Raw genomic sequence first — 12,629 nt, 5'->3', positions numbered from 1 at the left:
CACTGCCGACTCCCATTCTCTGGGGCATAGTAGCTCTGAGTAGAGGACTATTGGCTTTATTTTCCCATCATAAAAAGCAGGGTGCAGAGTGGACCTGATCCCCCCAAGTCCCCTCCCAGCTCTGAGTGGCTAGTTGGGTCTTACTCTCTCACCCAGCACCCCAAAATGCTGCTTAAGAAGCATTTTGTTGTCATTATTCCTGTCCCCCTGGCTCAAGTGAAAACTTGGCCTCCATATTCCTCATTCTCTCTCTCGCACTCCTCCCTGCGGTCCTTCTCTTGGCTTTTGTTTTGGAGCACAGGGTTGGGCCACATCCTGTGATACCCAGCAGGTACTCTGCTCCTTGCTTGGAGGTCACTCCAGGGGGCCATGCAGTGCCAGGGATTGAAGCAGGGTGAGCCTCATGCAGGACAAACACCTCAACCCCTCCCTCTACTATCTTTCCAGCCCCAAGGTCCTTCTCTTATTCATTTTTGGTGTGGGGGCCACCCCTGGTGATGATCAGGGCTTACTCCTGGTTCTGATCTCAGGGATCACTTTTTTTTTCTTGTTTGGGTCACACCCAGCAATGCTCAGAGGTTAGTCCTGGCTCTGCACTCAGGAATTACTCCTGGTGGTGCTCGGGTGGTGCTCGGGGGACCCTATGGGATGCTGGGAATTGAACACAGGTCGGCCACGTGCAAGGCAAATGCCCTACCCACTGTGCTATGGCTCCAGCCCCATCCCAAGGATCACTCTTGGCGGCACTTGGGGGGACCATATGGGGTGCCAGGGCTTGAACCAAGGTCAGCCATGTGCAAGGCAAAAGTCCTACCCATTCTACTTTCACTCCGGCCCCCCTTTTTGGAGGTCAGCTGGAAGGGTTCGAGGTCTGCTCACCCCCAACAAATCTTGGGTCCATCACTAGTGGATGATTGTGACAGAGCCTGGGGGTATCAGGATGGGGCAGGAGGAGACAAGCACACTCAGCACTCCCAGCACCCCTTCCCACCCAGGACCCCTGTTCCTCCCACACAGGTCCTGCAGGCTCCCATGGCCCTCCCGGGCTCCCTCCTGTCATGGTGGCACCTCTGCTCACGGGGACACGCACAAGCCACACGCACACACACTACACAACGCTGTGTCTAGAACCAAAGAAGAGGCACAATGTAGGGTCAGGGCAGTGGCAGGGCAAGAAGAGACCCTAAAGCCTAGGCAGGGCACAGACGCTGGGCAGTGGTGAGCCAAGTGGGCCCCGGGGCGCAGGGAGGGAGACCTCCCCAGCTCTTCCCTGGGGCGGGACCTGGCATGAAGTTTATTCCCTCCAGGTGGGGTCATCAGGATGGGCCCCCTCCACCCAGGGCAGGGACCCCCCGACAGGCTGCATCTCACTCCTCTACCCACCCCGCCGTGCCCACCCCCAGGCACAGGAGGCATTCCCATGTTCCCCCTGGCCACCGTCGCCACGTCCAGGCCTTCTTCTTCAACAGCAGCAGAGGGACGTGTCTTGGCTTGTGAGTCCCTCTGGGCTGGACAAGAGCCCCTGAGGCTGCTGCCCGCTCAGGCCCTGCTGACTCTCTAAGGGTCTCCCACGGTGGAGAGTGGGGTGACAGCTGCTGCTCCACCTCTGACCCCTGAAGCCGTGGATGGAACAGGCCCCACCAAAGGGGAAGGCCACTCTCCTCCCACCACAGGCCTTCCAGAACAGTCAAGAAAAAGCGACGGTGGCCACATTCAACTCAGCAGGCACCTTTGGGATAGGAGCCTCCTCTCTCTATCCAACCTGAACACACGTATTATAGCAGCGGCCCAGTGGCTCCTGGGCTCTCCTCCCGGCGTCCCTGGGCAGGCTAGGCCGGAAGTGAGCTCTCTCTCCTCCCCATGTCCCCACCTCGGTCCTGTGCCCCTTAGGGGGGCGGCGGCAGCTTTAAGTCCAACAGGGTGTAGGCAAAGATGTTCCAGAAGATGGCGAACAGCACGAAGATGGTGTACATGGCCACAAAAATCCACCACAGCGACTGGTCCTGCAGCCTCTGCTCGTAGTTCCTCAGGACCACCACGCCCAGGGTGATGCCCACGGCCACGCCGCCCAGATGCGCCACGAAGCTTGGGTGAGGGCACGGGGGATAGGCAGATGGATGGAAGCGCAGCCACACAGCTCTCCCGAACTCCATGCTCACTGCCGGGGGGGGGGTGGGGGTGAGGGGAGAGGAAGAAACAGCCGTCAGAGGAAGGATAGGGGGCAGGGCTGAGGGAGAGGGGTATCAACCCTATCAACCTTCATCCACTGCTTCTGCCTGGAGAGGCAAAGGGGGCAGATAGACGTGCCTCTGTTCTCTCAAGTTTATAAACTAAGTAAACCAGAGACATACACAAGGTAATTCCAGCAAGAGAAATTCCCGGGGAAAAAGTCGCAGGTGGTTTGAAAGCACATCCAGGAGGGGCCCGGGATAGTACAGAGCTGATTTTGCATGTGGCCGGGCATGGTTGGAGTCCCACCTGGCCTAACTTCTCCCTGAGCACAGAGCAGGAGTGAGCCCTGAGTATCTCTGGGTGTGGGCCCCCAGCCAAAACCAAACAAACCAACAAACCAGCGGGGCTGGAGCAATACTGCAGTGGGCAGGGTGCTTTCCTGTCCCTGGCCAATGTGGAGTGGATCCCAGTACCCCATCTGGTCACCCAAGTCCAGCAGGAGTGATCCTTGAGCACAGATCCAGGGGAAAGCCCCAGGCACCACTGGATGTGGCCCAAAAACATTTTTAAAAAAATCAAAGCTAGGAACAATGAGAGAGACTCTTTGTATGAGGAAAAAAGAGTTGGCATGGAAATTCAGAGAATTTCAAACGAGCACCCCAGCTTCGGCAAAGCCCAGCATTCCCACTGTCTCTGTGCAGTGTGAGTCCTGCAGGCTCAGCCTCTCTGGGTAAAATCTCAGCATTTCTGTACCAGGGAGCACCACTGGAACACTGAGAACAATGTCCGCAGGTTCTGGCACTTTCTAACGTATTATTTCAAAAATGCTTGGAAAGCCCTCAGAATCAGTCCTTTTTCATTTGTTTTGGTTTGGGGGCAGTGTTCAAGGCTTATTCCTGGCTCTATGCTCAGGTATCATTCAGTGACCCATGCTGCTGTTTAGAGGACCCCATGAGATGACAGGATTTAACCAGGGTCAGACACATGCAAATTACATGCCTTGACCCTTGTCCTATTGCTCTCTAACTCCAGAACCAGTGGTTCTGAGATGAGAAGGGCGAGTCAGGGAAGAAGGACAAGGAAAGAAAACTAACAATCCGTATGGGCCGCAGGCATCGATTCTTCGAGGCCCCAGCCTGCTCTCCATCCATCCTTCTGCGTGGCTTTCTTGGATTCAACCAATAAAACGGCCTCTCAAATGGGAAAAGGCTGGGAAAACTCCCTTTCTCTGACTCTCCCCTGAAAGCACCACGAGCTTCGTCCTCCCATGGCCCAGGGACAGAAACCGAGCCCTTTTAACAGGAACTTTGACTGGTTCAGCTCGCACTTTGACGCCCATCTCAGTTGGCCTGCTCCTCAAGGGTGCTGGCACCTCCAGGTATGGTCCTGCCACACGGGCCAGTGCAACTCCAAGGACCACCGACAGATGGCGGAAAAGCTACAGCTGGGGAAGAACTCGGAGTCCTTTGCCGGCTCTTCCCAGGCCTGGAGCTATCCTTCCTGCCGTTGCTGAGCAGGACCTCGTCCACTCGGGAGGTTTCCAAGTCACTGGCCCCCACTCTCAGATAGCATTTTGGTTTTTATGATACTTAGAACTGAATTTTTAAGAAAAAAAATTGGTGAAGGTGCTCTCCCAAGCAGTGCTCAGAGGGCCTAGAGGTAACTGCCGGCAAAACTCGGCTAATCAGACCGTACAGTTCAATGCTAGGGTCCAGTTCAGACCCAGTGGTGCTGGAATTGGGGGTGGGGCACCCACAGTCCGCTCGCTCAAGGCTTACTTCCTGATTCCGTGTCTGCAGGAGTTCCTAAAAGGGCTAAAGGACCATGGGGGGCTGCGATCCAACCCTGGCTCTAGCCCTGTGAGCCATCTCCCCAGCCCAAAAGTTGGACTTTAGTTGTTTTTCCACCTATTTATTTTAGCTTCAGGACCACACTCGGCAGTGCTCAGAGGTCACTGCCAGCTCTGTGCTTGGGGGTCGCTCAGGGAAGTCATGTTTACGCCCTGCCCCACCGCACCCATCTGTGATGGCTCAGTCTGTGGTTTTAAGGTCGGGATTAAGGGAGCCTCCAGTACCACCCAGGAAAGACCAGATTAGAGAGCCGGGTACATGGGAATGGGCTGAGTGGAGCCCACACAGCCCCTGCTCCATGCCACATTTGCTCTGGCTCAATCTTCCTCTTCTCGGCACACTAAGTGGCTGATCCAGGCACCCAGAAAGTTCCTGCCTAGCTTGGCTAAAAGGCAGGGATTAGTAACAACACAAATAGAGGCCGGAAGGATAAAACGAGTAGAGAGTTTGCCTTGCATGCGGCCAATCTAGGTTCAAACATTAGCATTAATGTTTGATCCTGAGCCTTCTTAGGAGTGATCCCAGACCACAGGGTCAGGAGTAAGGCTTAAAAACTGCAGAATGTGGCAAAAAAAAAAAAAAAAAAAAAAAGGAGGGGGGAGTGAATTCCTCCCTCCACTGCTTCCTGCTTCCATTCCAACTCTGCCCTCTCTCTAGCTCAAACTGTGCCTTCTCTTTTCTTGTTTTTGGACCCAAGTTGGTCACACGCAAGGCAAGCGCCGTACCAGCACTGCCATCTCACAAGCATTTACCCACCTAGCTTGGCTAAAATGCAGGCATTAGAAACAACACAAATAGGGGTCGGAAGGATAGTCCAGTGAGTAGAGAGTTTGCCTTGCATGCGGCCAGCCCAGGTTCAAACATTCACATAATGCTCTGGCCTCAGGCCCTGCCTCTTGGTCACGGTGTCATTCCCATCCCCTCTCCACTCAACTCATCCTCAGAGCACTGCCACCTGGCTGCTTTCTTTCAACTCAGATCCGTCAAAGGCCCCCCGGCGGCCTCCCAGGTGTTCAGGATGAAGTCGCCATGCTCTCCTTGAATTTCTAGCCTTTCAGGACACGACTCGTTATGGCTCATCACCACCGCAGAGTTCCAAACTGCCTGTCAGATTTGTGCGCCCCCTTGCCAGACAGACAAGACTCCTTTCCTATCCAAATCGTGATGTATGCAGCACCTCTGCCAGAGATGCCCTCTGGAACCTCGTCGCCATGGTGAACTCCTGCTTGTCTTCAACACTCTGAGCTCTGCAGGGAGAACGGACTTCTCCAGGGTGGGGGAGGGGTGTCCCCGCTACACCCTGCTCCTAGGTGAAGGATCTGCTCATTTTGCGAGCCTGCTAAAACCACATGCCGTGTGTGCGTGTGTGTGCGTGTGTGTGTGTGTGAGAGAGAGAGAGAGAGAGAAAGAGAGAGACAGAGACAGAGACAAAGACAGAGAGACAGAGACTGTGTGTGTGTGTGTGTGTGTGTGTGTGTATGTGTGCGTATGTACATAGATGACCTTGTATTTTTTTCCCTTCTAGCGTGGGATCCCACATGAAGGGACTATCAGGGCACCTTAGTCCTGTGGTTGAACTTGTGGCCACAAGCTTGCCAAGCAAGTGCTTAAGCCACTGAGTCACCTTCCAGATTCCATTTCGGGAAAGGATCTGTAGCTTACAATAGGGGGATTTCAAAGGATCAAGTCCCGGGGCTGGATCAGTAGCATAGCGAGTAGGGTGTTTGCCTTGCATGCAGCCAACCCGGGTTTGATTCCCAGGCAGGATCCCGTATGGTCCCCCAGCACCACCAGGAATAATTCCTGAGTGCAGAGCCAGGAGTAACCCCTGTACATCGCTGGGTGTGACCCAAGAAGAAAAAAAAAAGCATCAACTCCCAAGTCCCAAAGGTTTTGGAGAAGTCACTTTTCTTGACTGAGGTGCCAGTCATGGAGTGGGCCAGCCCCTGCATGCAGGATTCTACTGGCATATTCCCTGTCAGTAGGAGGCTGAGGGAACACTAAGCAGCAGTAATGGTTACACACACTGGCAAGCTGCCCCTCTGCTCCCCACTTGCCCCGGACAGGCGAGGCGGGCCATCCGCACAACCCAAAGCCCGCTCCCGTCCCCAGTGATCTTACTGCCCGCTCAGTACTTACTACAGATCAAGGCCACAGCCATCCGAAGTAGCTTAAACTGGCACTTCATGCCCGACCAGTTCTAGAAAAAAAGGAGAGTTTCATCAGTCGCCGATCACACAGGTGTCCTGAGCTTAAGGAAACCTGACATAGATTTATCTATTTATATGCATTTGCAGGGAGGGGGCTGTATCAGCGATTGCTCAGGGCTGTATCAGCCCTGGGGTTTGGGGGTGGTTCCTGGCTTACTCAGGAGACACTGCGTGCCAGGGAACGAACCCGGAGGACTTCCTGCATGTGACACTCGGCTAGCTCACTGAGGCAGAGCTCCGGCCCACTGAAACCATCTCCCTCAGACTGCCAAGATCACTTGTCTGAAGCACATGCTTGGCATGCAGGAGGCCCAGGTTTGACTTCCAGCATGGCATGGTTCCTGGAGCACCACCAGGAGCTAGCCCTGACCTGAGCACTGCTGGGTGTGGCCCCAAAGCCCCCTCCCGCCCCCCCCCCCCCATACACAGGAAAGAAAGAAAAAGAAAAGGTCTCAAAAACCTGTCAAGGAAGCAGCAAAAGAAGAAGCAGGACATTAGAGATGTGAGCACTTAGAGATGTGAGCACTTGCAAAGCCCGGGCCGGATTCCTGGCATGTCTTCCCCAGAGCACAGCTGGGAGCCCCTGAGCACCACCAGGAAGGCCACCCTTCCTCCCCCACCGGCCGAAAAAGAAAAGTGACTCGGGTCAAGTTCCTAATGGCCAAGTATCAAGTGAGAGTCAACCCAGGCAGGCGGACCCAGCAAGGGAAGGCGCCATGGCTGGAAACTTCAGAGACAGATTTACCTGGGGATAAGTTTCCACTTCTCCTGAGCGGAGCCATCGAAAGAGGGAAAAATCCATCTGGGGTGCTATGAGTTTCCTCCCCATCAGTGAACGGTTCCGAAAGGGACAGGGGTGGGGGTGGGGGCTTCGCCTCCCTTGGAGGGGAAGCTCTAGAACACTGGGTGGTGGAAAGGGGCGGGCCAGATGGCCTTCAGATAAATCCCTTTCCCCTGGGAATCTCAGCACACTGCAAACCTCCAAAGCAGATGAAGAGAACATCATTATTCACCTGACAAAAGGATTTTCACTGTACAAAAGACTTCGCCGCAGGGCTCTGCGACCCGCTCTCCCGCCGCCCTTCAAAGCCAATTCCACTGCCACAGATGCGAGCGAGCGAGCGAGCGCACAGAGCCAGCCCCAGGAACACATCAGCCTGCAGCAAGGAGGCAGCTGGGGACAGCCGGGGGACTCTGGTCCCCTCCCACCCTCTCAGCCTGCTTTCCCCCTTGCCCAGCACTGGGGGTGGGCCAGCAGCCGGGGCTCCCACAGGCCTCCGACACTGTGGGAAAAAGACAACTTTACAAAGGTCCTGAACACGTCACATACAATGTCTAAAGAAGCTTTAGTTTAGCAAGTAGCATTCAGTAAAGATTTTTTTAAAAAGGGAAAATCCTGTAGCATCTGACTCCTAAGCCATTGCCTCTTGTTCCACCATAATTTAGCACTTAAGGGGGAGGTGACAATACATCCCCTCATTGTCTTTAAATTACTAGAAGACATTTTTGATGGGGGAGGCACTCCTGGCAGTGGTCTTCTTTCTGACTCTGCTCAGGGATCAGTTGGTGGTACTCAGGTGGTACAGGGATTTGAACAGCCGTCAGTTCTGTATAAGGCCAACACCTACTGTACTATTCTCTCCAGACTTATGTTATTATTTATTTGGTTTAGGGGAGCCTTTAGGGGTTCCTCCTGGCTCTGCACTCAGGAGTTACTCCTGGCGGTGCTCAGGGGACCATATGGGATGCTGGGAATCGAACCCGGGTTGGCTGCGTGCAAGGCAAATACCCTACCTGCTGTGCTATCACTCCAGCCCCCACCTAGCTTTTTTAATGTCAAGAAATTGTTTATTTATTAAAACTGAACACATTTTGCCATCCGCCTTCCAAAATTACCAACTTTCTCCACCCCACTAGTCTTTTTTTTCTTTTTCTTTTTGGGTCACACCCGGCCATGCACAGGGGCTATTTCTGGCTCTGCACTCAGGAATTACTCCTGGTAGTGCTCGGGGGACCATATGGGATGCTGGGAATCGAACTTGGGTTGGCCACGTGCAAGGCAAATGCCCTTCCCGCTGTGCTATCGCTCCAGCCCTCACCACTAGTAATTCTGAGGGCAAGGCTGCATGGCTCTTTCCCTCCGGGAGTCCACCCTAGCAGTGGCCTGGCTGCTGCTGTCTGCAGTGGGGCTGGGGGAGCTGCATGACCCCCCGCCCCATCCTCCTCAGGCTTGATGTGTCCCTGCTGGATGGCATCTGCCAGTATGTCAAAGGACAGGCCTATGCTGCAATTACTTGTGGCAGATGTTTCCAGAAAGGTCATGCCCAGGGAGGCGGCCGGCTCCATGGTCTCCCGGGCTGAGCCCAGGGTGACAGGGTTTGAGCCCAGACCTCCTACATGGAAGGTACCCACTCAAGCCTGCTGAGTGTTCCCTCTAGTTCCTGACACCTCTTCTTTAGGGGGGTGGGGGATGGGGGCCTCACCCAGCAATGCTCAGGGCTTACTCCTGGCTCTGCTCTCCGAAATCACTCCTGGTAGTGCTTGGGGGACCATATGGGATGCCAGGGATTGAACCTGGATCGGCCACATTCAAGGCAAATGCCCCACCTGCTGTGCTATTGCTCCAGCCCCTCCTGGCCACTCTTTACGTGGGGAAGTCTAAGCTTAGCGTGCTGACATGTTCTGGGCTGTACAGCACTAAGAGTATTGCCAGGTTCCAGGTCAGAGCACTGAATCATGGGGGTGGAGAGAAGACACAGAGGGTGGCCAACTCAGGTTCAACACCCTCCTGGCACCACAGATGGTCCCTTGTGTACTTCTAGGAGTGGCCCCTGACCACAGAGCCAGGGTATGCCCTGAGCAGCTGAGTGTGGCCCAACCCTCACCCTCACAAACGATCACGATCATGATCACCCTGTTGTTCGTCGTTTTCCTCGAGCAGGCACCAGTAACGTCTCCTTCTTCCTAGCCCTGAGATTTTAAAAGAGCCATTTCAATGCTCTTTCAAGATTAGGAGAACGAGACCAATCATTTGTTACTGGTATTTGGCACATTGAGTATGACACAGGGAGTTTGCCAGACTCTGCCGTGTGGGCAGGACACTCCCGGGAGCTGGGTTTTATAGTCTCTGCGTCTTGGCCGTTGATGGGACCAACCTGGTGCTGGCGGCAGCTGGTGGGTGTGACGCCTACCTACTGGAAGATGGGGGGTCTGGGTGGAGAAGGCCCAGTCCCAATCCGAGTAGGCTTGGAGACCTCAGCCCTGGGACCCGCATGCCTGGGTTCCTCTGCCAGTTCTTTCATGCATGAGGCCTGTCTGGATGTGTGGAGAGTGGTCCCAGCATGGTCGTGGCTGGCTCCGGAGGTCCTCAGCTGCTGGGGCTCTGCTCGGGGCCCGGGGGGTGGGGGGAGAGAAACTCAACCCTCCCCCCTCCAAGGGGCCCCGGTGAGGACAGCCAGGCATGGGGGCAGGAGACTCACATACACGTACAAAAAAAAATAGGGGCGAGAGAGAGAGAGAGAGAGACAGAGAGACAGAGAGACAGAGAGAGAAGGAGAGAACGAGAAAGGAGAGAGAGGAGAGAGAGAAACAGAGAGAGAGAGAGAGAGAGAGCTCTGAACTTAACAGGCTGAGGGATGAGTACATACTTTGCATGTGGGCAGCCTTGCTTTGACCTCCAGCACATACCCTCTCCCTGGGCACCACAGGGAACAATCCACCCCCCCCCCCCCTCCCCAACACTGCTGGATGTGGCCCCTAGACAAATAAAAAGTTAACAAAGCTGAATTGCAGTGTCCCTGGCCAGAGCCTGGGGGCTCCAGTTTTGTCCCGGAATCCTCCAGCCTTCTTGCCATCATCTTCCTGGTGTCTGAACTTACCAAGCCGTCCACCCACACCTGCACTTGAGAAGAATCCGAGGGCCCAGGAGGGCTGCTGGAGGCTCTGCACAGAGCCCACCATCACTGCAATCACTGCATCTCAGTCTGAGCTGCCTGCCCTGGGCCCACACCACAGGGATAACCCCCAGGTCCTGCAAGCACCAGTGGGTGGGGTGGGAGTGGGGGACCCTCGGACACAAGGTTCCTGGGAGTTCACAGAGAACTTGATAGGGTTTGGGGTGATGCCCAGCCCCATTTCTAAAACAAGGTCCCATTCTGCCAGCCAGGGCTGTCTGTCCCTGCTGCTGCCCCCAGCCGCCCCTAAAGCTGAGCCAGTGTCAGTCAAGGCTCCGTCAGCCCCAGCAGATGAGGAGTTAAACCAGAAGTCTCCCGCTTTCCACCAGCTGCCTCATTTCCCCAATCCATCATTCCCTCAATAAAATGAGCGAGTGCAGTGAAATAGCAGGAGAAAGGGGGGGAAATGTCACACACGACAGTGCTGCAGCGATTATAAATGCCGGAGAGCCGCGGGGCAGTGGGGAGCAAAAATCTCCGCAGCCCCCTTCATTTCCTTCTCTCCCACAGCCTCCTGGACCGGCTGGGAAACCCACCTAGAGACTGAGGGGCTGGAAGCAGTCTCCTCGGCTGACCGAGGGTCACCCAGGCCGTGCAGACTCAGATGCTGACTCCTGCAGAGCTTCCGTTCCAATCCAGCCTGACATATCTCCAGTAGAAACAGTTCCTGTCAAATGAGTTCAGGAAACCCAGCGCAGGAAATGGGACGCCGATGAGATTATTCATTCCACAAAAGGGTTTTTCGCTGAATAAACTGAGCCTGAGAGCCGAGCTCTCTCAGACCACCTTTTCTGGGCTCCGCCAATATGGGTTCCATTTTCAAAAATTCAGACTGCAAACATTTTAGAGGAAAATATCTACCAAAAGGCGCCAAGCATCAGTAATTATCCTGTATATTTAAAAATGGAATCCTGGCCTGCAGGCCCCTGCAAAAGGCAATTAATGAATTATTCAATTATGTGCCTCTTTATACTTTGAGTGTTTGAAAAAAAAAGAAGTCTTGATGGTAGGTCTTTGATGCCATCCAAATCTTTGGTTGAAATGTTTTCTGAATTTAATCCCTTGATAAAATGGCAAATGGCAAGCTTTTTTTCCTTTCTTTTTTAATTTTTATGGTGGCAGGGATCAAACCCAGGTCTCATGCATGCAGGGCAATGCACTTTACCACCAAGACACATCCCCAGGCCACTGCAAGTTTTCTGAAATGCAAAGTGTTTTTATAAAGCATAAGGCCTATTTTTATTTAAGACAGATTCTCCCATTGAATTTGTGTTGTTTTGTTTTTTGAGCCCACACCCTACTATGCATAGGGCTTATTCCTGATTCTGCATCCAGGAATCACTCTTGGTGGTGCTTGGGGGACCATATAGGATACCAGGGCTCAAACCCAGATTAGCCGCATGCAAGGCAAGTGCCCTACCTACTGTACTATAGCTCTGGAAGCTCCCATTTAAGTAAATAGTCTATTTAAACATTTTCTGAGGAAGATGAAGCCAAAAAAGGATATCTCTGACTATTAGCAGTGCAGCTATCAGCCAAATTTTATAAAGATAAAAATTACATGTCTATAAATACATACATATGTGTATGTATATATATATATATATATACATATTTTTGCCTATTTTTTCCCCATGGGGGATAGATCACATTCATCGGGTCTCAGGGGGCTCTCCCAGTTCTGTCCTTGGGGTTGACTCCTGTTGGTATTCAGGGGACTAGGGGTTGAACTAGGTTGGGTGAGCTGCATGCAGGGCTGATACCCTTATGCCTATGCTATCTCTCCAATTCCGATATATATTTTTGAGTTTTTGAGGCAGGGAGAGGGCTCTCAACCAGTACTCAGGGAACCCTGCACTCACTCCTGTCAACTGGGTTCAGGTCTGATGATTCGATACTTCAATTATGGGCCTCCGGCTGGTAGGCCCCACGGTGCCAGAGACCACCAGGGCACAGCTGAGCAGTCATGAGTTCCTCGGAACTGAAGTGGGTCCTGGGCATGGAAAGCATGCACCCAGGACCCCATGCTGTCTCTCCAGCCTGATTTCTATTTAATTAATATTTATTTGGTTTCTGGGCCACACCCAGCTGTGCTCAGGCCTTATCCCTGGCTTTGTGCCCCAGGATCATCACTCCTGCTGGGGCTTAGGACACCATATGGGGTGTTGGGGCAGAAGTTGGTTGGTCATATGCAAGGCAAGGCCCCTGCCACCAGCTATTCTCTCTCTACAGTCCTTTTTTTTTTTTTTCCAGAGAGGCCGTATTTTCTCTGCTGAAGGGAGAATCAAAGTGTGCCAGGGCTTCAACTGAGGGCTTTGCAGGTGTGAACTCTGCTACCTGAGAGAGCCAGTGCAGGGTGCTTACATGTAAGAACACACATGCACACACTGCTACATCCAGGGTCTTGCAGTGGGAGGGTGAGGTGAAGGTACTCCCAGGTATGA

General features: G+C 53.6%; 1 protein-coding gene across 1 annotated transcript in view; it reads right to left on the bottom strand.

The window, feature by feature from the left end:
• Positions 1–1,775: 1,775 nt before the first annotated feature.
• RHBDL3 (rhomboid like 3) overlaps positions 1,776–12,629 on the bottom strand; it is a 53,794-nt gene continuing 42,940 nt past the window's right edge. Inside the window, exons 8-9 of the mRNA XM_056127177.1 lie at positions 6,162–6,222; positions 1,776–2,158 (exon numbers count right to left, since the gene is read on the bottom strand). Of these exons, the coding sequence (XP_055983152.1) occupies positions 1,887–2,158; positions 6,162–6,222 (333 nt within the window). The 3' untranslated portion in view covers positions 1,776–1,886. The remainder of the gene's footprint in view (positions 2,159–6,161; positions 6,223–12,629) is intronic.

This window comes from Sorex fumeus, unplaced genomic scaffold (genome assembly GCF_029834395.1).
Source record: "Sorex fumeus unplaced genomic scaffold, SorFum_2.1 ptg000063l, whole genome shotgun sequence".
Taxonomy (NCBI): Eukaryota; Metazoa; Chordata; class Mammalia; order Eulipotyphla; family Soricidae; genus Sorex; species Sorex fumeus.
This window is presented reverse-complemented; position numbering and strand designations above follow the sequence as displayed.